General features: G+C 45.9%; 1 protein-coding gene across 5 annotated transcripts in view; it reads right to left on the reverse strand.

Annotated features, from left to right (window-relative positions):
* Positions 1-25,700, reverse strand: part of bin1 (bridging integrator 1) — a 136,974-nt gene that overhangs the window by 43,299 nt on the left and 67,975 nt on the right. For 4 of the 5 annotated variants that reach the window (XM_033024857.1, XM_033024856.1, XM_033024854.1 and 1 more), the window contains exons 5-11: positions 23,285-23,380; positions 21,542-21,649; positions 15,289-15,381; positions 8,154-8,239; positions 5,695-5,770; positions 3,372-3,454; positions 10-163 (exon numbers count right to left, since the gene is read on the reverse strand). In XM_033024857.1, the coding sequence (XP_032880748.1) occupies positions 10-163; positions 3,372-3,454; positions 5,695-5,770; positions 8,154-8,239; positions 15,289-15,381; positions 21,542-21,649; positions 23,285-23,380 (696 nt within the window). The remainder of the gene's footprint in view (positions 1-9; positions 164-3,371; positions 3,455-5,694; positions 5,771-8,153; positions 8,240-15,288; positions 15,382-21,541; positions 21,650-23,284; positions 23,381-25,700) is intronic. The other variant, XM_033024855.1, reaches the window with a different exon arrangement.

The raw sequence follows: 25,700 nt of genomic DNA on the forward strand, positions 1-25,700 counted from the left end.
CTGCCTTACCTGGGAGGGCGACCTTGGTACAGGAGGAGGAGGAGCGTGCGGCGTGGGCACAGCAGCCGCAGACACATGGTTGTCACTCTTCACCGTGGGACTACCAGGTGGAGACTCTTCCAATGGTGGCGAAGCATCGGAAACTTTGTGCTTCACCGGTGTGCTGTTGGGACAAGCAAAGGTAAAAATCAAACACTGCACATCGGAACAAATCCAGTTTCCCCTCTAGGACATTCGTTTGAATTCATTAATACAGGATGGAAACAGGCCCTTCGGCTCAACTTGCCCATGCTGACCAAATCCCATCCACACTAGTCCGACCTGCCTGTGATCAACCAACCAGTGCCCACAGTGCCATCCTACGCACTATGTAGGTATGTTACAAAACTTACTTTCAGCAACGCTGCAGTTGTGCCACTGGCCCTTTGGTGCCTTTGAGAGAGGGGCGGGATTAAAATGCCGTTTTCTCCTGCTTGTCGGAGTCAATCTTTCTCAGCCTATTCAGCTGCTGAAGAAAAATCGATCCGACATCCGTTCTCTGAAGTTTTTATTTAAACATCGCTGGACAATTTAATGGCTGGGGTAAAATAAAAACGGGACGGATCTCCCGTACGGGACAAATAAAGGTAAGCCGTTTATTTTACATATAAACTTGCTTCTTAAGATTACTTTACGTTGCGAAAAGATGATTTAGGCTCCTTACGAACCAGCAGTATTTTTCCTGCCGATATGCGGTTTAAATTCACCGCAAACCACAACGTTCCAAACTATCGCGTTCCACAAAATCCCACTCGCAAGATGATTTAAATGAGCATTAATTTACGGGAATTAAACACTAAATTCCTTCCATTTGGCCTATAAATTCATGACAATGAGATTTAAAAATCATGTTACAGTGTGAATTCTTGTGTGAATGTTATTTGGACACTTAGGCTATTTTAAAATGTTAATCTTTCCTTAAGAAATGGATAGATGTTTAGATCTAGTAATTGAATTTTGGAATTAGCTACAATTGGGTAACTAACTAATTATATGCTTTAATTTCAGGACATCCAAGTAAGATTGTTTCATATTTGTTTCAGAATGCTTCAATCTATAATAACTGAAAATTTAATTCAGTTCTTTTAATTTTTAAGAAAGTTATGGGCTTTTGACTGTCCTTGATCACAGCTTTTGAGTTAAGTCAATGGAAAAGCAATAGGGAACAAGATGCTAATTTCCGAGTATGAAAATGGCCATAACTTTTTTAATACTGAAGATATGAAAGTGAATTAGGTGTAAAATTAAACTTATTTTTATGCTTTCTCTTGTGGGATAAATTGCGGACTTGATTTTTACAATCTCAAAATTTTGTAACATTGCTACACTATGGATACGTTTTTAACCAAAGCCAGTTAACCCACAAAACCCGTGCGTCTTTGGCGTGTGGGAGGAAACCGAAGCCCCCCCCCCCCCCCGGAGAAAACCCATGCGGTCACAATAGGGACAGCATGCAAACTCCTCACCGACAGCAACCGCACTGAGGATCAAATCGGGGTCTCTGACGCTGCAAGGCGGCAACTCTGCACTGCGCCACCGTGCCGCGCTATCTTGTCATCGAGGTCTTTTTCAAGGAAACCGACAATAACCATGTCCGCCTCTGAATGATTAAGATGCCAAGCCAAAGTTAGCTTGTTTCCATTAACCTGCCCGTTCCGTCTCGCGACCCAAGTTTTCATCGAACCGTGCGTGGTCCGACATCGCGGCCAATTTAATTTCAGACATCCAGGATTCAGAGAGAATTCCCAAAAGCTAACTGAAGTCTCCTCTGCTCAACGATCAGATAGATAGGATGGCCGTAAATAACATCGGTAGACAGGAAGAGAAAGAACAACAAGTCAGTTTCCGGAAGGTTCTATCCCACTGGACTTTAATTAATCTTTAAAAGGCAGTCTGCAGTGACGATTCAGAACCAAACAACATACCATTCAGAGCTGAAAGGGAGTAACATGCCACCAGAGAAGATGGTACGTTGCAATCTTGCACACTCGAGGCCAGAGCTAGAGTAGCATGCAGAGTTTTGATGATGTGTTTGTGAGAATACGCAGATGAAAGGAATCAAGAATCTTCTGCAGTTGTATCGGGCTCCGGTGAGACCACATCTGGAGTATTGTGTACAGTTTTGGTCTCCTAATTTGAGGAAGGACATCCTTGTGATTGAAGCAGTGCAGCGTAGGTTCACGAGATTGATCCCTGGGATGGCGGGACTGTCATATGAGGAAAGATTGAAAAGACTAGGCCTGTATTCACTGGAGTTTACAAGGATGAGGGGGATCTTATAGAAACATATAAAATTATAAAAGGACTGGACAAGCTAGATGCAGGAAAAATGTTCCCAATGTTGGGTGAGTCCAGAACCAGGGGCCACTTTCTTAGAATAAAGGGGAGGTCATTTAAGACTGAGGTGAGAAAAAACGTTTTCACCCAGAGAGTTGTGAATTTATGGAATTCCCTGTCACAGAGGGCAGTGGAGGCCAAGTCACTGGATGGATTTAAGAGAGAGTTAGATTGAGCTCTAGGGGCTAGTGGAGTCAATGGATATGGGGAGAAGGCAGGCACGGGTTATTGATAGGGGATGATCAGCCATGATCACAATGAATGGCGGTGCTGGCTCGAAGGGCCGAATGGCCTCCTCCTGCACCTATTTTCTATGGTTTCTAAGATCTTCATTGAACTGGAGGAATTTAGTGGAGGAAAGATTGTATAAACCAAGATTGTTTTCCTTGAAGCAATGGAAGCAGAGGGGTGACATGATAGCCCAGCGCCAGAGACCCGGGTTTGATCCTGACTACAGGTGCTGTCTGTACGTTCTCCCTGCGACCACGTGGGTTTTCTCAGAGTGCTCCGGTTTCCTCCCACACTCCAAAGACATACAGGCTTGGAAGCTAATTGGCTTGGTAAAATTGTAAATTGTTCCTGGTGTGTGTAGGATAGTGCTGGTGTGCGGGGGATCGCTGGGCCAAAGGGCCAGTTTCCTCTCCACAAGGGTCACAAGCCAAAAGTTGGCAGAAAACCAGTTCAAGTACCACAGCGCAGGAAAGCCACCAGCGAGCCAAGTTATCAACAAATCCAATAAATTGTGTAGGAAGGAACGGCAGATGCTGGTTTTAAACCGAAGATAGACACAAAAATCTGGAGTAACCCAGCAGGTCAGGCAACAGGAATAGCTGATGTTTCGGGTCTGAAGATTGGTCTCGACCCGAAACGTCACCAATTCCTTTTCACCAGAGGTGCTGCCTGACCTACTGAGTTATTCCATTTTTTTGTGTTTAATCCAAGAGATTGCCCAGTTTCAGAAACACTTTGCATTAATATACTTGCACTGAACCAACCTGGGTGCACCCTTGACTGGCAAGGCTTTGTTCACATGTTGTTGCTCCAATTGATTCATTGTATTGCCGAGACCTTGGTTTAGCTGTGAAGGAACACAAAGTACAATTAGCCTCGAGTGATTAGGGTAGAGTGCCTCTTAACTGGTACCCATGATTACAAAAGGTAGAGACAAAATGCTTGAGTAACTCAGCGGGTCAGGCGGCATCGTTGGAGATAAGGATAGGTGACGTATCTGGTTAGAACTCTTCTTCAGACTGTATGTCCGGGGGGGGCAGAACAAATCAGGGCCAGCAGCAGATTATCTCAGGAAGGGTTGAGCCCACAATGGTCCATTGTTGGCTGGGGAAGATGTGATAACAGGAGGGGAACAAGGATGCAAACGGTGGAACTGGTAGAACTAAGATGTGGGAAGGGGTGGGGAGAGAGAGAGAGAGAGAGATAGGCAATAACAATTGGGGAGAAGGCAGGAGAATGGGGTGAGGTGGGAGAGAGAGATCAGCCAAGATTGAATGGCGGTGTAGACTTGATGGGCCGAATGGCCTAATTCTGCTCCTATCTCTTAGGAGCCTATGATCGTTTGATCTTCATTTATTGTGCAGAATAAATTCTGCTCCCATCACTTAGGAACTTAATAAATGCTTAAGTGATCAATCGATTATGGATTGAAGCAGCTTTATCCAGTATCATTGGGGAGTATGGAATTCTACCACAGCTGCCTCGCCCAATTCAGTGTTATAGATGCCCTCGAGGTAGACTAAAGTCATTTGGGAAAGGGTTGCGGGAAAAAGACGATGTGACTAGATAAGATGCGAGGATTGTGCTGGACATCAAACAGCAGCGTGGACCCTTTAGGTTACATAGCAGTGCGATTTACACTGGGACATGCGCGCGAGAGGAGCTCACAAAGAGGTGATTGAGGGAAGCTGGAAATGGAGAAATATTTTTTGCACACTTATCACACTTTAGTGTGTAAGAAGGCTCGGTGATCGTTTGAACACCTCCGCTCAGTCTGCCTTAACCTACCTGATCTCCAGGTGGCTCAGCACTTCAACTCCCCCTCCCATTCCCAATCTGACCTGGGCCTCCTCCATTGTCAGAGTGAGGTCTAGTGCAAATTGGAAGAACAGCACCTCATATTTCGCTTGGGTAGTTTACACCCCAGCGGTATGAACATTGACCTCTCACTTCAGATAGCCCTTGCTTTCCCTCTCTCTCCATCCCCTGCCCCGTCCCAGTCTCCCATTGGTCTTACTGTCTCCGCCTACGTTCTATCTTTATGTCTCTCCCCCCCCCCCCTCCCCCCACCCTGACATCAGTCTGAAGAAGGGTCTCGACCCGAAACGTCGTCCATTCCTTCTCTCCAGGGATGCTGCCTGTCCCGCTGAGTTACTCCAGCATTTTGTATCTACATTCACTTCAGTGTGACAGGTAACCACATCAACACAGCTCAAAGTATTGAATTGTCACATCGGCCACGAAACAGGCCTACGAACAGCTTGTTCAATCACATGATACTGATACCCATCTCTTATACAAATGGCAACACCCTTCAGTAAATATGTGTAAAGACACCGAAATGGAAGAACTCAACCAACGTTTTAACATGCCGAAAATATTCACCGCCTTCTGAATTTTAAACTATTTCTGGATAGACCATAGGAAATGACATTGGTGTCGGGTCGGAAGCAGTCATTCGGTAATTTTCTTTAAATTGTACTGCAACAATGTACATGCTTTCAGCTTTCCACAATTTAGATACTAATCATACCTTTCACAGTCTGACACAGGTCACAAAGAATGATAGAGTTGATGTGGAGAGGAAGTTTCCACAAGTGGAAGAGTCTCGGACCAGAGGGCACAGCCTCAGGATAAAAGGGTGTACTTTTAGTAAGGAGGTAAAAAGGAATTTCTTTAAGAGGGTGATGAATCTGTGGAATTCATTGCCACAGATGGCTGTGTAGGCCGGCTTTGGGGATTTTTAAAGCAGAGATTGACAGATTCTTGATTACTTACTTAGGGGTGTCAGGAGAAGGCAGGAGAATAGGGTTGAGAGGGAAAGATAGATCAGCCATGATTGAATGGCGGACTAGACTTGATGGGCCGGATGGCCCAACTCTGCTCCTATGACTTATGAATTGAAGTGATGACAAGAGATCGATATCCATATGCCGGTACATTTTGCACAAGGCTTCCAGTCACAATGTCCACCAAGGCCTGCAATCCACGTCTCATTGGCAAAATCAGATTCTTGGCTTTCTGATCCAAATCATTAATACAATGAACAGTGGCAACACAAAACAAAGCCAGGTTAATAATTCATACCTTGCCCATCTCTTTATGAAACGTCTCTTCCAGACCAGCTATACTTTGGAATGTGTTCACATAGAAACCAACGCGACTGTGAAAGGGGGGAAAAAAATCTAAAATTAGGAAAATTAAGCATCGGAAATCAAAGCATCAGTGAAGTTAAGTCAAGATCTGAATGAAACTCCACCAGGGGGCGCCGCACGATGGCAGCCTCGCTAACAGTCTGTCTGTCCTTTTCATCTTTTTTTGTTATTTTTAGTGTGTTTAAAAAGTATGTGTTAATGTTCTCTGGTTTGCTTTATGTGGGGGGTGGGGGGGGGGGAACTTTTTTTTCTCCCCAATCTCTTACCTTGGCGGAGATGCGATTGTTTTCTGGATCGTATCTCCGGTCGCTCTGCGGCCTAACATCGTGGAACTGGAGGCCTCGCTCGGGACTGACTTTGAGCCCCACCGCGGGGCGTGGACTTACCATCGGAGCCCACGATCCCTTGCCTGGGACCGACACTCCAACCTCGGCCTGCGGACTTTAACCTCAGGAGCTCGCAGTCTCGGGTAAGAGACAGACGTCGGGATGCTCCAAAAGTCACACGACGTTGGACAAACCTCGACCCGGCGCGCGGGAGCTGACATCCCCCCCCCCCAATGCAGGAGCTTGATCGCCCCACCGAGGAGGCCCGCCACCGGCTATGGGAGTAAGATTGTCCCGTCAACGGAAGGTGAGAGGCACCCGACCACTGGAGGACAAAGAAGTGAAGAGATTGAACTTTTTTTTTTGCCTTCCATCACAGTGAGGAATGTGGAGGAGTCACTGTGGTGGATGTTTATGTTAAAATGTATTTTGTGTGTTCTGTTGCTTCTTATTAATATGACTAAGGCAAATCAAATTCCTCATATGTTGCAAAACACACTTGGGTAATAAAGTATGATTATGATTATGAAATATACATAGTTGTAGGAGTAGGCCATGTGACCCTTCGAGCCAGCACCGCCAGTCAATATGATCATGGATGATCATCCAAAATCAGTACCCCGTTCCTGCTTTTTTCCCCCATATCCCTTGATTCCATTAGCCCTGAGAGCTAAATCTAACTCCCTCCTGAAAACATCCAGTGAATTGGCCTCCAATGCCTTCTGCGGCAGTGAATTCCACAGATTCACAACTCTTTGGGTGAAAAAGTTTTTCCTCATCTCAGTCTTAAATGGCCTACCCCTTATTCTTAAACCTATGACCCCTGGTTCTGGACTCCCCCAAACATGGGGAACATTTTTCCTGCATCTAGCCTGTCCAATCCCTTAAGAATTTTACATGTTTCTATAAGATCCTCTCTCATCCTAAATCCAGTGTATACAAGCCCAGTGGACCCATTCTTTCATCATATGTCAGTCCCACCATCCCGGAAATTACCTGGTGAACCTACGCTGCACTCCCTCAATAGCAAGAATGTCCTTCCTCATACTTGAGAATGGCAAAGGTATACATGACGTTTACTGAACAATAGGCATGTTTCTATGATGTCATCTCACAATCCCACACACAGCCTCCTTAGAGTTACCATTATTGATCGAGGAACCCAATTTGTATATCAGATCTTTGCCTTTTTCAAATTATATCTCCCAGGTCTTATACTTAACCTCTCAAACCTACATGGCCCAGTTTTGAGATCAGCCTTCACATTGTTTTGGGAGGGTTAGATCAAGCTGTATCCTCACAGGGACAGAGGCATCAAGACCAATGGAAATATTTCACAAATCAATTTTTTATTTCCAAAAATAATCCAAATAAGGCATTGTTCATAAACTTTCAAGATATTCCAATTGATGGTACAAGGTGATAAAAGTAACCCGTTCAGCCAAACTCCGAGCCACACAACATGCTAGAGGATTTTGGCTGGTCAGGCAGCGACTGTGGAGGGAATTGGACAGTCAATGTTTCAGGTCAAAGCCTTTCCGGCTGGTGGATTCCATCAGTCTGAAAGGTCACAACCTGAAATGTCTCGAATCCATTCCCTCCACAGATGCTGCCTGATCCGCTGAGCACCTCCAACACTGTTCTTTGCTCAAGATTCGAGCGGCACAGTGGCGCAGTGGTAGAGTTGCTGCCTTACAGCGCCAGAGACCCGGGTTCGATCCTGCCTTCGGGTGCTTGTCTATACGGAGTGTGTACGTTCTCCCCGTGATCTGCATGGATTTTCTCCGGTTACTCCAGTTTCCTCCCACACTCAAAAGACATGCAGGTTTGTAGGCTAATTGGCCTGGTAAAAACTGCAAATTGTCCCTAGTTTGTGTAGGATAGTTTTAGTGTGCGGTGTGATTGCTTGTCGGCGCGGACTCGGTGGGCCAAAGGACCTGATCACTAAACTGAAACATCTGCAGCCTAACCCTGAACTCTTTTAAGGGTAGCTTGGCCAGTCTGCATCTTTACGCGCCCTTTCCATTGAACATGAAATACATTTACTCACAGATCTGACACCTACCTGTTCCATAGTGATGGCAACTCTTCCTGTAAGTCGATATTAATTTCCTCAAATACCTTCTGGGCTTTTAAAAATTCTTCTTCTGCCTTTAACACAAAAGTGTCAAGAATAGTTGGTGCTTTGTTAACAATTGAAACAATGAAATCAGAGCACTGAACAAGTCTTCACAAGTTCATATTATAGGAGTAGAATTAGGGCATTCAGCCCATCGAGCCTACTCCGCCATTCAATCAAGGCTGATCTCTGCCTCCGAATCCCATTTTCCTGCCTTCTCCCCAAAACCCTTGACACCCGTTCCAATTAAGAATCTGTCTATGTCTGCCTTAAAACTATCCACTGACTTGGCCTCCACAGTCCTCTGTGACAATGAGTTCCACAGATTAACTACCTTCTGACTAAAGAAGTTTAGTTTAGTTTAGAGATACAGGCCGGAAATAGGCCATTAGGCCCTTCGAGCCAGCACTGCCATTCAATGTGATCATGGCTGATCATCCACAATCAGAACCCCGTTCCTGCCTTCTCCCCATATCCCGACTCCGCTATCTTTAAGAGCGATATCTAGCTCTCTCTTGAAAGTATCCAGAGAACCTGCCTCCACCGCCCTCTGAAGCAGAGAATTCCACAGACTCACAATTGTCTGTGTGAAAAAGTGTTTCCTCATCTCTGTGCTAAATGGCTTAACCCCTTATTCTTAAACTGTGGCCCCTGGTTCTGGACACCCCCAACATCGGGAACATGTTTCCTGCCTCTAGCGTGTCCAAACCCTTAATAATCTCATATGTTTCAATAAGATCCCCTCTCATTCTTCAAAATTCCAGAGTATACAAGCCCAGCCGCTCCATTCTCTCAGCATATGACAGTCCCGCCATCCCGGGAATTAACCTTGTGAACCAACGCTGCACTCACTCAATAGCAAGAATGTCCTTCCTCAAATTTGGATACGAAAACTGCAGGTGTGGTCTCACTAAGGCCCTGTACAAATGCAGAAGGAACTCTTTGCTCCTATACTCAACTCCTCTTGTTATGAAGTCCAACATGTCATTCGCTTTCTTCTGCTGTACCTGCATGCTTACTTTCATTGACTGATGAACAAGGACCCCCAGGTCCCGTTGTACTTCCCTTTTTCCCATCTTGACGCCATTTAGATAATATTCTGCCTTCCTATTTTTGCTACCAAAGTGTGTAACCGCACATTTATCCATATTAAACTGCATCTGCCATGCATCTGCCCACCCACCCAACATGTCCAAGTCACTCTGCATTCTCATAGCATCCTCCTCACAGTTCACACTGCCACCTATACAAACTCCGTACAGACAGCACCAGCAGTTGGGATCGAACCCGGGTCTCCGGCTCTACATTCACTGCAAGGCAGCAACTCTACCGCTGCGCCACCATGACCGCCCTGTTTCTCTCACCTCCTTTCTAAAAGAACACCCATTAAATGGCTATGACCTCTGGCCCTGGACTCTCCCACCAGTGGAAATATCCTTTCCACATCCACATTGAACAATTGTTCGATCAAGGTTGGTACAAGGCAAAATCTAGAGTGGCACAGTGGCACAGGAGCTGAGTTATTGCCTTATAGCACCAGGGACCCGGGTTCGATCCCAGCCACGGACACTGCTTATACAGAGTTTGCACGTCCTCCCTGTGACTGCATAGGTTTTCTCCGGGTGCTCTGGTTTTCTCCCGCATTCCAAACACGTACAGGGTTTGGAGGTTAATTGGTTTCTGTACATTGTAAATTGTCCCCCCCAATGTTTGGGGTGCTCGCTGGTCCACGCAGACTCAGTGGGCCGAAGGACCTGTTTCCATATTTTGTCTCCAAAGTCCAAAGTAAAATCTATGACCATCATGAAATCATGGAGTGAATGCATGATCGATTCAGTCTCAATCCTGCATATAACCCCACAGATGAACACTGCTGATGAACGTTGGCTGAACTGGAGATGTCTCAGCCGACATAGAACCGGGGTCGTGCGGTCAAGGGTGACAATGCACAAGTGGGGCTACATCCAGGGTACAACAACCTGTGTGTGGCTCACAGACCCAGACAATGCAACACCTACTGCAATGCCCATTGCTGGATAATCCACGTACTACTGCAAACCTAGCACTGAACACTACAATAGTGCAACGATGTTTACAGCAGTGACGAGCCACTATATAGCATAAGGGCACGAAAGAAGAAGAACCCCACAGAAAAAAAAAGTTGGGACAATGGGAGAATAATGGAAAATGTTTTCTTTGGCAAAACAGTTAGTCCCACACAAACCGACCTCCCATCCATTGACTCCATTTATACCTCACGCTGCCTCGGCAAGGCCAGCAGCATAATCAAGAGCGAGTCGCGCCCTGGCCACTCCCTCTTCTCTCCTCTCCCATCAGGCAAAAGGTAGAGAAGTGTGAAAACACACACCTCCAGATTCAGATAGTTTCTTCCCAGCTGTTATCAGACAACTGAATCATCCTACCACAACTGGAGAGCAGTCCTGAACTATCTCCCTCATTGGTGACCCTCCAACTATCTTTTATCGGACTTTAGCTTGCACTAAACATTATTCCCTTATCATGCATCTGTACACGATGAATGGCTCGATTGCAATCATGCACTGCCTTTCTGCTGACTGGTTGGCATGCAACATAAGCTCGTCACTGTACCTTGGTTAGGCAGGCAAGCCTCCCTCCGCTTAGGAAACCTGAACGGAAACCTCTGGAGACTTTGCGCCCCACCCAAGGTTTCCGTGCGGTTCCCGGAGGTTTTTGTCAGTCTCCCTACCTGCTTCCACTACCTGCAACCTCCGGCAACCACCTGCAACCTCCGGGAACCGCACGGAAACCTTGGGCGGGGCGCAAAGTCTCCAGAGGTTTCCGTTCAGGTTTCCTAAGTGGGACAGGGGCATCAATGTATTTTTCACTCCCTGATCCAACTTTCAGGCAGCTGCTACAGACATGCATTCTAGGACTTCTGCATATCAGTGCTTCCAAGGTACCTACCATTTAGTTTAACTTTGACCATTTCTCCTATTACTTTTCCATAACAATTAAACATGCCGAGAATAGACCAGAGATACAGCGGGTAAATAGGCCCTTTGGCCCACCGAGTTCCCACCAACTAGCGTTCCCCGTACACTGACACTATCCTACACGCTTGGGACAATTTTACAATGTCGCCAAAACCCATTCAGCGCACAATCCTGCATGTCTCTGGAGTGTGGGAGGAAACCCGAGCATTGCTATTGAGGGAGTGCAGCGTAGGTTTACAAGGTTAATTCCCGGGATGGCGAGGCTGTCATATGCTGAGAGAACGGAGCAGCTGGGCTTGTACACTCTGGAGTTTAGAAGGATGAGAGGCAATCTCATTGAAACATATAAGATTGTTAAGGGTTTGGACACGCTAGAGGCAGGAAACATGTTCCCGATGTTGGGGGAGTCCAGGAACATGGGTCACAGTTATAAGAATAAGGAGAAAGTCATTTAGAACGGAGACGAGGAAACACTTTTTCTCACAGAGAGTGGTGAGTCTGTGGAATTCTCTGCCTCAGTGGGCGGAGGAGGCAGGTTCTCTGGATGCTTTCAAGAGAGAGCTAGATAGGGCTCTTAAAAAATAGCGGAGTCAGGGGTATACGGCAGGAACGGGGTACTGATTGGGGATGATCAGCCAAGATCACATTGAATGGTGGTGCTGGCTCGAAGGGTCGAATGGCCTACTCCTGCACCTATTGTCTATTGTCACCCGGAGAAAACCCACGCGGGTCATGGGGAGAAAGCACACCAGTCAGGATCGAACCCGGGTCTCGGCGCTGTGAGGCAACAACTCTACCGCTGCGCCACCGTGTCTCTCCAAATAGAGTGGAAACTTGCCATTATCTGATCACCCCCTATTACTGTAGAAGGAGGTGGACAGTTCGAGGCTACTGTACAGTAGTTTGCTGTTCCAAGCCAGACCTGGATCAGAGCCAGACTGCAGCCTCCTAACTCATCCTCAATTAAATATGGTTCACCCATATGAAAAAATGGCGCAAAAGCAAATAGATAACAGGAAGAGCTATCCGATCTGGTGCTCAACGTTTCTGGTTATTGGTCGACAGCAGCACTGAGCCAGACTTAAACAGCCCAATAATGCGAGTGGTGGAACAATACAAAATGTTGAAACTTGCATTGTACAGAGCTCTGTGGTCGGACAGGTACCCAAACAGCACACAGAGCTGCTCCCTTCCATGGGAAAGATTTACATACATACCATTGTGGGAATCTATGACATTGCAGGGTGTCCTTTGGGAAACAGGGTGGGAACAGCTCAATATTCAAATAGGCTGTGGGCCGAGGAGCTTTATTCCAGTGTTTCGTGACCCAAGTCACAGAACTACATGAAATTTTCACATATAGTGTAAAAAAATTATATAAATCACCCCTGAAACTCGTCATGAACAAGACTTGCACATTTTTATTAAATTAGAGAAAAACCGGAAAGATTTTGGGTATTTTTAGTCCAATCAAAGCACATTTAACATTGAGTTGTCTGCCAGTTGGCCAATCACGCGCTTTGTTTCAGGCTAGCACACAATGATGCCTGTTTTACTGGAGATTCCGATGAAGGTTCTTTGTCGTGGAAACTTGCAGCAGGGTAATTGAATTTAGTGAGAAAAGCATTAAGAAGTCTGAAAAATGTGCAGCTAAGTGGATAGAAGTGGAAGAAAGTCTTGAAAATAAGTCCCTGCTGAGCACAAAGTTGTGAAACTTTGTGAATCGACTCAAACTGAAAGGTAAGATCTAAAGTCTGAATTTATGAAAATTAATTTGTATGGACTTTAATTAGAAACATAGAAACATAGAAATTAAGAGCAGGAGTAGGCCATTCGGCCCTTCGAGCCTGCACCACCATTCAATATGATCATGGCTGATCATCCAACTCAGTATCCCGTACCTGCCTTCTCTCCATACCCCCTGATCCCCTTAGCCACAAGGGCCACATCTAACTCCCTCTTAAATATAGCCAATGAACTGGCCTCGACTACCCTCTTAATTGCACCCGATATAATGTGAAAAATGAGATTTGAGGCTGTACATTCACCTCATTCATTCATTCAATTCCTTCATTCATTAATTCACTCACTCATTACATTCCTTCACTCACTCACTCATCCATCTTCACTCACTCACTCATTCATGAAGTTGAGGGCCTATACTAAATGTATCAATAACAAGGTAAATTAAATATTTTCACTAATGCCAGCTTGTTGTAGAATAATAAGTCTTAATCATCTAATCTCGGAGCTGCCTGCGATAACTTACCGGGAAAAGGGTGCTCCGATCGCGGGGCCTATATATTTAACATTGAAGCCGCGTCCTATACAGCGGCCATTGTGATCGAACCGAGGCGGATCCTCTGCTGTACTAGTCATCCTAGCGGCGTTCCGGAAAACTGAGGATACTATCTGAATACATGGTATAATGATAAATAATATTATTATACCTATATTACTATCTGGAATATATATAGGTATAATGATATATAGTTTAAATGGACTGTAACACAGAAATAGGCTGCCCATCGTGTAATATGGGCATTGGCCACTAGATGGAGCTTACTTTCCCGATCTCATTTTCTAATTAGTTTAATTAATTAATGTGCAACTTTCGGCAATGACAAGTTATGACTTCCTTCTCAATTATATTTCATCTAAATCTGTGGAAAATTTCATGTAGTTTGGTGACTTGGGTCACGAAAACTGATTTCTAGCCACATTTTTGTTGCCCGGCCCACAGCCTAAAGTCACTATAAGCGACAGTCGTTATAAAGGCAAGGTGGCGCACCAATAGAGTTGCTTTCTTACAGAGCCGTAGACCCGGGTTTGATTACGACTCCGACTACAGGTGCTGTCTGTACCAATAGACAATAGGTGCTGGAGTAGGCCATTCGGCACCTCAAGCCAGCACCGCCATTCAATGTGATCATGGCTGTCTGATCACCCACAATCAGTACCCCCTTCCTGCCTTCTCCCCATATCCCCTGACTCCGCTATCTTTAAGAGCTCTATCTAACTCTCTCTTGAAAGTATCCAGAGAACCGGCCTCCACGCAGGCAGAGAATTCCACAGACTCACAACTCTCTGTGTGGAAAAAGTTTTTCCTCATCTCCGTTCTAAATGGCTTACCCCTTATTCTTAAACTGTGGCCCCTGGTTCTGGACTACCCCGACATCGGGAGCATGTTTCCTGCCTCTAACGTGTCCAAACCCTTAATAATTTTATATGTTTCAATAAGATACCCTCTCATCCTTTTAATTTCCAGAGTATACAAGCCCAGCCGCTCCATTCTATCAACATATGACAGTCCCGCAATCCCGGGAATTAACATGGTGAACCTACGCTGCACTCCCTCAATAGCAACATTTTGTATGTTCTCCCTGTGATCTGTGTGGGTTCTCTCTGGGTGCTCTGGTTTCCTCCCACTCTCCAAACACGTACAGGTTTGTAAGCTAATTGGCTTGGTAAAGTTCTAAATTGTCCCTTAGAGCGTGTAGGATAGTGTTAATGTGCGGGGATCACTGGTCGGCGTGAACTCAGTGGGCCGAAGGGCCTGTAGTAAGTCAAGCGTGTTTTATTGTCATATGTGCCAGATAGAACAATAACATTCTTACTTACTGCGTATGAAGGAACTGCAGATGCTGTTTTAAACCAAAGATAGACACAAAAAGCTGGAGCAACTCAGCGTGACAGACAGCATCTCTGGAGAGAAGGAATGGGGTCTAAGTTGCTCAAGAAGGGTCTCGAACCGAAACGTCACTTCCTTCGCTCCAGAGATGCTGCCTGTCCCGCTGAGTTACTCCAACTTTTTGCGTTCTTGCTTACTGCACTGTATCTCTAAATCTAAAAGAGACAGAAACTGAAGGCAATGATCCCATATTTCCTCGGCAATAAACCATTTACCCAGGAGGAAGGAAACAAAATGAAAAGCGTAGAAGGAAATTAATGTCGACCAACAGCAACAATTAAAAACACACACACTGCCTACGTGTTCCAAGAGACTTCACAGAGTTACAAGCACAGCACGATCACATCGATAGTTATAAACAAAAGCCACAGACATTCCACACCAACTAAGGCTGCAAATGGAGCAACGTGGTCACCTGGTTTCGGAGCAGATTTGACTGTGCGACGATATGTGCCACCAGTTTTCCCTGACACCATTGTGGCGCAGCTTTCTCGAACAACGAGACAGGCTGGGGTGCGGAAGACAATATATTAAAAAAAAGCACACAGAGATTACAGCAAGGGCAGGCGAGTTGGGTGGGGGGGTTAAGTGGAATGGAAGCGCAGCGAGGAGGGAAACAACGCATGTTAATCAACAAGTGCAGTTAAAACCAGATATATTTCCCAGCCACATTCAAGAGGTCAGCTGCAAGGAAGAGTTAGAAAGACAGAAACACACACAGTTAGTCACAGCAAGTTATCAATGACAACAATGGAGGCAGGGGACGCAGGTCCTGGGGAAAAAAAAACAGGATCCAAGATGGCCGACGTTGCTCTCTTGACCCGTGAACGAAGGGACTTGCAGAGTTCAACAAGAACAGAGTGATTTCTGGCGACATGTAAAGTATTTTAGATGTTTGTGTCCGAAAGTTGCATTAAGTTTAACTGAAGTAAACAGGTTTGGAGGGGTATGGACCAAACGTGGGGCAGGCGGGTCTAGTGTAGCTGGGTTAATGTGGCCCGTGTGGGCAAGTTGGGCCGAAGGGCCCGTTTCCACACTGTATACTCTATGAAGCGCTCCTGGCTCTCAGCTGACTCGAGGAATATAGAAGAGGGCTGGTGGGAAGAAAAAGGCAAAGAACGTGGAACTTTGAATGCCAATAAACAGAACACAAGACTGTTTTACACAATAACAAGTTTGAAACTTGCAAACAAAGTCATGTTGACTCCTGCTGTCAATGAATGAGGAAATGAACTGGGATAACTCCACAGAAAAAACAAAAAATATTCAAAAATCATAGATTCTCCACATAACTCTGGCTGCACATGACATGGTAACGAACAACTCTATTTAGTATAGTGTGCTCGGTTTGAAAAAGGGTCTCAACCCAAAATGACACCAATTCCCCCTCTCCGGAGATGCCGCCTGTCCCGCCCGATGAAATACTCCAGCATTTAGTGTTTATCTTCAATTCTATTTCAGTGGTAGGAACACATTGAAATGGGACTAATCTTCAGAAGAATCAGTGTTTAAGAAGGAACTGCAGATGCTGGAAAAATCGAAGGTAGACAAAAATGCTGGAGAAACTCAGCGGGTGAGTCAGCATCTATGGAGCTAAGGAATAGGTGACGTTTCGGGTCGAGACCCTTCTTCAGACTGATGTGAGGTGGGGGGGGGGAAGGGGGAAGAAGAAGAGGCGGAGGTAGTGGGCTGTGGGAAAGTGGGAAGGGGAGGGGAAAGAGGGAGAAAGTAAGGAGTTCAAGTTCAAGTGAGTTTATTGTCATGTGTCCCTGTATAGGACAATGAAATTCTTGCTTTGCTTAAGCACACAGAAAATAGTAGGCATTTACTACAAAACAGATAAATGTGTCCATATACCATGATATAAATATATACACACATGAATAAATAAACTGGTAAAGTGCAAATAACAGAAAGTGGTTATTAATAATCAGAGTTTTGTCCGAGCCAGGTTTAATAGCCTGATGGCTGTGGGGAAGTAGCTATTCCTGAACCTGGTTGTTGCAGTCTTCAGGCTCCTGTACCTTCTACCTGAAGGTAGCAGGGAGATGAGTGTGTGGCCAGGATGGTGTGGGTCTTTGATGATACTGCCAGCCTTTTTGAGGCAGCGACTGCGATAAATCCCCTCGATGGAAGGAAGGTCAGAGCCGATGATGGACTGGGCAGTGTTTACTACTTTTTGTAGTCTTTTCCTCTCCAGGGCGCTCAAATTGCCGAACCAAGCCACGATGCAACCGGTCAGTATGCTCTCGACTGTGCACCTGTAGAAGTTAGAGAGAGTCTTCCTTGACAATCCGACTCTCCGTAATCTTCTCAGGAAGTAGAGGCGCTGATGAGCTTTTTTGATAATTGCGTTAGTGTTCTCGGACCAGGAAAGATCTTCAGAGATGTGCACGCCCAGGAATTTGAAGTTCTTGACCCTTTCAACCATCGACCCGTTGATATAAATGGGGCTGTGGGTCCCCCTCCTACTCCTTCCAAAGTCCACAATCAGTTCCTTGGTTTTGCTGGTGTTGAGGGCCAGGTTATTGCGCTGGCACCATATGGACAGTTGCTCGATCTCTCTTCTATATTCTGACTCATCCCCATCAGTGATACGCCCCACAATAGTGGTGTCGTCAGCGAACTTGATGATGGAGTTCGCACTGTGGTTCGCTACGCAGTCATGGGTATAGAGCGAGTACAGCAGGGGGCTGAGCACGCAGCCTTGAGGTGCTCCCGTGCTGATTGTTATCGAGGCTGACACATTTCCACCAATACGAACAGACTGTGGTCTGTGAATGAGGAAGTCGAGGATCCAGTTGCAGAGGGATGCGCAGAGACCCAGTTCTGCGAGTTTGGTAACCCGTTTGGAGGGGATGATTGTGTTGAATGCCGAGCTGTAATCAATGAATAACAGCCTGACATATGAGTTTTTGATGTCCAAGTGGTCCAGTGGGGAGTGGAGGGCCAGCGAGATCGCATCCACCGTTGATCTGTTGTGGCGGTAAGCGAACTGCAGTGTGTCCAGGTTTTTGTCGAGGTAGGAGTTGATTTGCTCAACCTCTCAAAGCACTTCATCACCACCGGCGTTATGCCACTGGTCGATAGTCATTGAGGCACGTCACCTTACTCTTCTTGGGCACCGGTATAATTGATGCCCTTTTAAAGCAGGTGGGGACCTCAGACCTCAGAAGTGAGAGGTTGAAAATGTCCGTAAAAACTCCCGCCAGTTGGTCCGCACAGAGCTGGGAAGGGGAGGGGAAAGAGGGAGAAAGCAAGGACTACCTGAAATTGGAAAAGTTAATGTTCATAGTTTACACCCCAGCGATATGAACATTGACTTCTCCAATTTCAGGTTGTCCTTGCTTTCTCCCTCTTTCCCCTCCCCTTCCCAGCTCTCCCACAGCCCCCTGTCTCCATCTCTTCCTTTCTTCTTTCCCCCCCCCACCCCCCACATCAGTCTGAAGAAGGGTCTCGACACGAAACGTCGCCTATTCCTTCGCTCCATAGATGCTGCCTGACCCGCTGAATTTCTCCAGCATTTATGTCTACCTTCAGAAGAATCAAGTTCAGTTCATGGCAAAAAGTGTTTCCCACCGACTTTAACGTCATGCCAGCAGCATACTTTGATGACGCAAATTACCAACAGGGCAATAAATGTCAGGGTCATCAAGAGTGTGGATAGAAAGACGAACCTTGGTCAGAGTTCACAGCTCACGGAAAGTGGGTAGGGTCATGAAGGCAGCATTCAGCGTGCTTACCTTCACAGGCAGAGGCATTGAATACAGAGATTGGGACATCCCTGCTATACAAAACACAGGTCAGACAGCACTCGGAGTATCATGTACAGTTCAGGTCACCCCACTACAGGAAGTCAGCGAGAGCAATAGAGTGCAGAAGAGATTCACCAGGAGGTTGACTGGAATAGAGGGCTTTACTCAGATGGAACGATTTCATAGCCTGGGATTATTCTCATTGTAAAATAGGAGGCTGAGGGATGACTGCACAGATGGGTCCGATGTACTAACTATATTCTGCACCCACTCCTCTCCTTTGCTCTATCCATTGTACTCGAGTTTAAATTGATTGTATCTATTGTGTATCTGGTCTGTTTGGTTTGCATGCAAAAAACAAAGCTTTTCATTGACCCTCAGTAGATGTGATGTAAAACCTATATTCAGGCATATCCTTACTGGTATACAAAAGAAAGAGGGACATGGAAAGGTGGATAATCAATTCCCAAATGAGAGGACATAGATTTAATGTGAGGGGAGAAATTTAAAGGAGAACCCGGGGCGGCACGGTGACGCAGCGGTAGAGTTGCCGCCTTACAGCGCCAGGGACCCGGGTTCGATCCTGACTGCGGGTGCTGCCTGCATGGAGCTTTTACGTTCTCCCCATGACCTACGTGTGTTTTCCCCGAGAACTTCGGTTTCCTCCCACACGCCAAAGAGGTAAAGCTTTGTAGGTTAAATGACATGGTGTAATGTTTTTGTTTTTTTTAAATTGTCCCTAGTGTGTTAATAAGCGGGGACAGCTGGTCGGTGCAGACTCGACGGGCCTGTTCCCACACGGTATCCCTAAATCAAGGGTTCACAACCTGGGGTCAATTTGTTGATTCTGCATTTGTACATATTTTTTCTCATTGACTGACTGTGTTTGGTTCTGGTCTACCGGTATCTGTTCATCATTAGTTGCTCACAAATAAGTGAAGTAACATTGTTATGTGCTATTAAAAGTTGCCAGGGGTAAACGGGACGAAAAAGGCTGGGAACCTCTGCCCTAAACTAACCGAAAACTACAACCAAGGGACAGGTTTTTCCTGAGTGCGATGGTTGTGCAGCTGCGAAAGGTGTAGACACACACACACACACACACATTTACAATGTTAAATGACATTTGGACAATACATGGATGGGGAAGGCGTAGAAGGTTACAGGCAGAATGCAGGCAAGTGGGAGAAGCCTAGATAGGCACCACGGTTAGCATGGACAGCTTGGGCTGAAAGGCCTGTACAATGATGACTCTCTCCATCATTGCGAAGTCTGGCACCTTCAGACTTTCTTCTCTTCAGGCAAGTTGAGGATTTCCACTCCACAAGTTAAAATGGAGCTACCTCTTTTACTCAACTTACTGCAAGTAACTTTCAGGATTATTTTTTAAAAGGCTGGGCCAAAATAATTACTGCTCAGTAACATCTGGCATTCCCCATGTTCCAAACATAGCATCTCTAGCTTTGCGCCGCCCGCAAATTCTTCTATTGTGACACTAACAACCACATTGACAGACACCAAATGCAAGCCCATGACTCTCAGTTAATGAATAGATTAACCACTTGTGTAGGAAGGAACTGCAGATGCGGGTTTACACTGAAGACGGACACAAAATGCTGGAGTAACTCAGCGGGACAGGCAACGTCTCTGGAGAGAAGGAATGGGTGACGTTTTGTGTCGAGACTCTTCTTCAGACCGAGAGTCAGGGGAGATGGAAACAGAGATATGGAAGGGTGTGGTGTAAAAACCAGACATCAAAGGGGGATGAAGATCAAGGAACAGATTATTGTTAGCGAGGGGAAGGTGACAACAAAGCAAACAGAGATAAAATGTAATCAGGGGGACCGGTCTGAAGAAGGGTCTCGACACGAAACGTCACCCATTCCTTCTCTCCAGAGATACTGCCTGTCCCGCTGAGTGACTCCAGCATTTAGTGTCTGCAATCAGGGGGAAAGTCAGACTGGTCTGAGAATTGGGAAGGGGGAGGGAAAGCAAAGGTTGCTTGAAGCGAGAGAAGTCGATATTCATACCACTGGGGTGTAAGCTGCCCAAGCAAAATTTGAGGTGCTGTTCCTCCAATTTGCATTGGGCCTCCCTCTGACAATGGAGGAAGCCCAGGACAGAACGATCAGTGTGGGAATGACCTTTCTTCAGCTTCTTCCGACCAGAAGGAGGGTCTTGACCCAAAACATCACCCATTCCTTCTCTCCAGAGATGCTGACTGTCCCACGGAGTTACTCGATCAATTTGTGTCTGTCTGAGGTTAACCACTTGTTGAGACCAGTCTGCCAGTATTGTCAAGGTGACCAAGCATTGCGCTGCAGTGCCAATTAAGGTGGAGGGGGGGGGGGGGGGGGATGGAAATAAAACATTTCTTCTGCAAAGCTACAGGGAGCAGAACCTGGCAGAAAGGTGGAAATAATTATTTAAAAATAATTAGGTAAAAATCTGGGGTGCAGCACTGAAAGGGTGGGGAGAATCAGATTCAGTCGTGAAAAGATTCAAAACTTGGGTAAATTGCTGAAAGGGGAGCAAAAAAACTGCAGAGTTGTCAAAATGGCACTTCCAAAAAAGTTTGGATTATAACTGACTTTTATTTTAATTTTATTTTTTTACACAGTCTGGCCCTGCTGAGTGCCCCCCACCCCCACGGGCTGTCTCCCTCGGATGGTCACGTCGCACAGACACATCTGCACTTTAGTCTGTTTGAACTGTTTTGACTATTTTACTGTTGTAATGTTCTTTTTACAAACCGTGTTCTCGGGGTAACTAAATCAAAATTTTATTCGTTAATTTTAAGTTCGGATTTGACATCGGATGGAAGCTGCGTACCAAATCTCGTTGCGCTTATGTGCAATGACAATAAAAGATATTATTATTATTATTATTATTATTCATGTACAGTAACAATACCTTGGCGATTTTTCCATCATCTTTCTTCTTTGCACCTTGGAGAGATTCGTAATGATGTCTGGCACTATCGTAATCGACTAGCTTCCTCCCACGCTTTGCTATGCGGGTCTGCAATAGAAAGCGGGCAGTGACAAATGTTTTGCTGGGAAAGGAAACAAGATTGGCCACACGGTGGCGTAGCGGTGGAGTCGCTGCCTGACAGCGCCAGGGACCCGGGTTTGATCCCGTCTGCGAGTGCTTGCCTGTACAGAGACTTCCGAGGGGGAAGAGAGGGGGGGGGGGGGGTGATCTCAGCGTGCTCTCGTATTTTTCCTCTGTATTAACGGAAGAGTTTAGGACTAGAGGTCGCAGCTTCAGAATTAAAGGACGTTCTTTTAGGAAGGAGATGAGGAGAAATGTCTTTAGTCAGAGGGTGGTGGATCTGTGGAATTCTTTGGAGGCCAAGTCAGTGGATACTTTTAAGGGAGAGATAGATAGATTCTTGATTGGTACGGGTGTCGGTGGTTATGGGGAGAAGGCAGGAGAATGGGGTTCGGAGGGAGAGATAGATCAGCCACGATTGAATGGTGGAGTAGACTTGACAAGCCGAATGGCCTAATTCCGCTCCTATCCCTTATGACCTTAATGGAGGGGCCAGACCACCAGTTGCCAGAACATTGGTGGTGGACCTGTATTTTGTCGACCCGAAGTTATTTGCAGCATAAAACCAGGATTGCTAACAGAGAAGGTCTGTGTCAGTACAGAGTCATCATGACATCTCCAAACTGTTCTATAACTAATGGGTAACGTTAATTGTAAAAAAATGACACCCACAGAACTCCAGCCTCCAAAACCCATCCTGTTGGTCATCCAAGGCAGGCAAACTCTCCTCCCCTTGGTCTGCATTTCTGGTTTCTTGTCCAAAAACCCTGGCATCTTGGGCGGTACGGTGGCGGACAGTAGATCTGCTGCCTCACAGAGCCAGAGACATGGGTACGATCCACGATCCAGTGCATGACTGTACGGAGTTTGCACGTTCTCGCCGTGGCTGAGCGTGGGATTAGAACGGCATCAAGGCTTATGGGGAGAAGGCAGGAAAATGGGATTAGGAAGGGAGAGGTCAGCCATGATTTGAATGGCGGAGCACACTCGATGGGCCAAATGGCCTAATTCTACTCCTATAACTTGTGAAGACTTGTTCAGTGCTCCGATTTCACTGTTTCAATTGTTAACAAAATACCAACTATTCTTGATACTTTTGTGATAAAGGCAGATGAAGAATTTTTTAAAGACCAGAAGGTATTCGAAGAAATTAATATCGACTTGTAGGAAGAGTTGCCATCACTATGGAACAAGTAGGTGTCAGGTCTGTCAGTAAGTGTACTTCATGTTAAATGGAAAGGACGCGTAAAGTTGCAGACTGGCCAATAATTCACTGGTCGGTGCAGACTCGGTGGGCCGAAGGGCCCGTTTTCGCGCTGTATCTCTAAATTAAAACTAAATTCTGCTCATCCCTCCCGAAACAATAAGCTAACCCCCAACCATTCTTTCCCCAATCCAACTTGTCCTTGACAGGAGGCTCGCATTGTCTATCTTTTCTTAGTTTTATTCCCCATAACTTTAGTTGCTCCTCAAAAGAAATACTAATGTACAGTAAAAATAAATATATAGAGGTCAGGATTGTGTGAGATTTTAGTCATTTTAAAAGATGAAAGCAAATGGCAAATGAAAGACTAAAGCAAAAGGAGAAATGGAATGACTCACTTTGATATCTGGAAACTGGCCAAGATAAGTGTCCAACGTCAGGAGAGCTTGATCCACCAGCTTCTGATGATAATCGGTCCAGAGAAGGTCGGCACTCTGGAAGGGAGGATCATTGCAGAAGAGAAACATCAAATATCAAAATGATAGGATGTGACAAAGTCAATATCAGGATCAAACCACAAGGCCATTTAACATCTGTTTCCACTCCATTTAGCAACCATTGATATATGCTCATCTTCAATATGTTCACCCAAGTTGTCCCTGGGGTGGTGGATTCCAAAGATCCAGTTCTCTCAATGGTGTTTTTCCACATATCCAATCTAAGTAGCTGACCAATGGAGACTATTGCCCCTAGCTCAAAAGAGCAAGTGTGAAGAAATGCCCCCTTTGCATCCCGTCAAGTGAAATATTAAAATATAATTAAAATAAGAGTATTAAACTATAATAAGATCATCTCTTGAAAATTACACCCAACAGCTAATAGTTTTGACCCCCATCCCACCTCCGAAAAACCTGCAATACACTAAAAATAAAGTCATAGAGTGATACAATGTGGAAACAGGCCATCGGCCCAACTCCCCCACACCGGCCAAAAATGTCCCAGCTATACCAGTCTCACTTGCCTGCGCTTGGTCCATATCCCTCCAAACCTATCCTATCCATGTACCAGTATAACTGTTTCTTCAACGATGGGATAGTGCCAGCCTCAACTACCTCCCCTGGCAGCTTGTTCCATGCATCCACCACCCTTAGTGTGAAAAAGTTATCCGTCCGATTCCTATTAAATCTTTTCCCCTTCACCTTGAACCCGTGTCCTCTGGTCCTCGATTCCCCTACTCTGGGCAAAAGACTGTGCATCTACACAATCTAGTCCTTTACAAGATCTCCCCTCATCCTCCTGCACTCCATGGGATAGACACACAGCCTATTCAAGTGTGTCTATATACCATAGACCATATATGTACACAATAAATAATCAGATAAAGTGCAATAGTAATAGACTGTTATTGTTCAGAGCTTGTTTGATGTTGTGTTTTATTAGCCTGCTGGCTGTGGGGAAGAAGCTGTTCTTGAACCTGGATGTTCCAGATTTCAAGCTCCTGTACCTTCTTCCCGATGGCAACGGAGAGATGAGTGTGTGGCCAGGATGGTGTGGGTCTTTGATGAGGCTACCATTTTGAGGCAGCGACTGCGATAGATCCCTTCGATGGTGGGGAGGTCAGAGCCGATGATGCACTGGGCAGTGGTAACAACTTTCTGCATTCTTTTCCGCTCCTGGACGTTCAAGTTGCCGAACCAAGCCACGATGCAGCCAGTCGGAATGCTCCCTTCTGTGCACCTGTAGAAGTTCGAGAGAGTCCTCCTTGACGTATCGACTCTCCGTAATCTTCAAAGGAAGAAGAGGCTCTGATGTGCCTTCTTTATCAATGTATCAGTGTGCTGGGACCAGGAAAGATCTTCGGAAATATGCACGCCCAGGAATTTGAAGTTCTTGACCCTTTCCACCATCGTTGATATAAACGGGATTGTGGGTCCCTATCCTACCCCTTCCAAAGTCCACAATCAGTTCCTTGGTTTTGCTGGTGTTGAGAACCAGGTTGTTGTGCTGGCACCACTTGGTCAATCGGTCGATCTCACTCCTACACTCTGACTCGTCCCCATCAGTGATACGTCCCACAACAGTGGTGTCCTCGGCAAACTTGATGATGGAGTTCGCACTATGTCCAGCTACACAGTCATGAGTATAGAGTGAGTACAGCAGGTGGCTGAGCATACAGCCTTGAGGTGCTCCCGTGCTGATTGTTATCGAGGCTGACACTTTTCCACCGACACAGACTGTTGTCTGTGGATGAGGAAGTCGAGGATCCAATTGCAGAGGGATGCGCAGAGACCCAGATCCATGAACTTGGTAACCAGCTTGGAGGGTACCTCTCCCTATAGCTTACACCCACTAGTCCTGGCAACATCCTCGTAAATCTTTTCTGAGCCCTTTCAAGCTTGACAATATCTTTCCTATAACATGGTGCCCAGAACTGAATATAATATTGTAAATGCAGTCTCACCAACGTCTTATACAACTGCAACATGACCTCCCAACTTCTATACTCAATACTCTGACTGATGAAGGCCAAAGTGCCAAAAGCCTTTTTGACCACCTTATCTACCTGTGACTCAACTTTCAAAGGACCATGCACATGTACTCCTAGAACCCTCTGCTCCACAACACTACCCAGTGGCCTCCCATTTACTGTGTAGGTCCTGCCATTGTTCAACATCCCAAAATGCAACACCTTACACTTCTCTGAATTAAATTCCATCAACCATTCCTCTGCCCACCTGGCCAATCGATCCAGATCCTGCTGCAATCTTTCATAAACCATCTTCACTATCTGCAAAGCACTAACATGACAAATCT

This window comes from Amblyraja radiata, chromosome 7 (genome assembly GCF_010909765.2).
Source record: "Amblyraja radiata isolate CabotCenter1 chromosome 7, sAmbRad1.1.pri, whole genome shotgun sequence".
Classification (NCBI taxonomy): Eukaryota; Metazoa; Chordata; class Chondrichthyes; order Rajiformes; family Rajidae; genus Amblyraja; species Amblyraja radiata.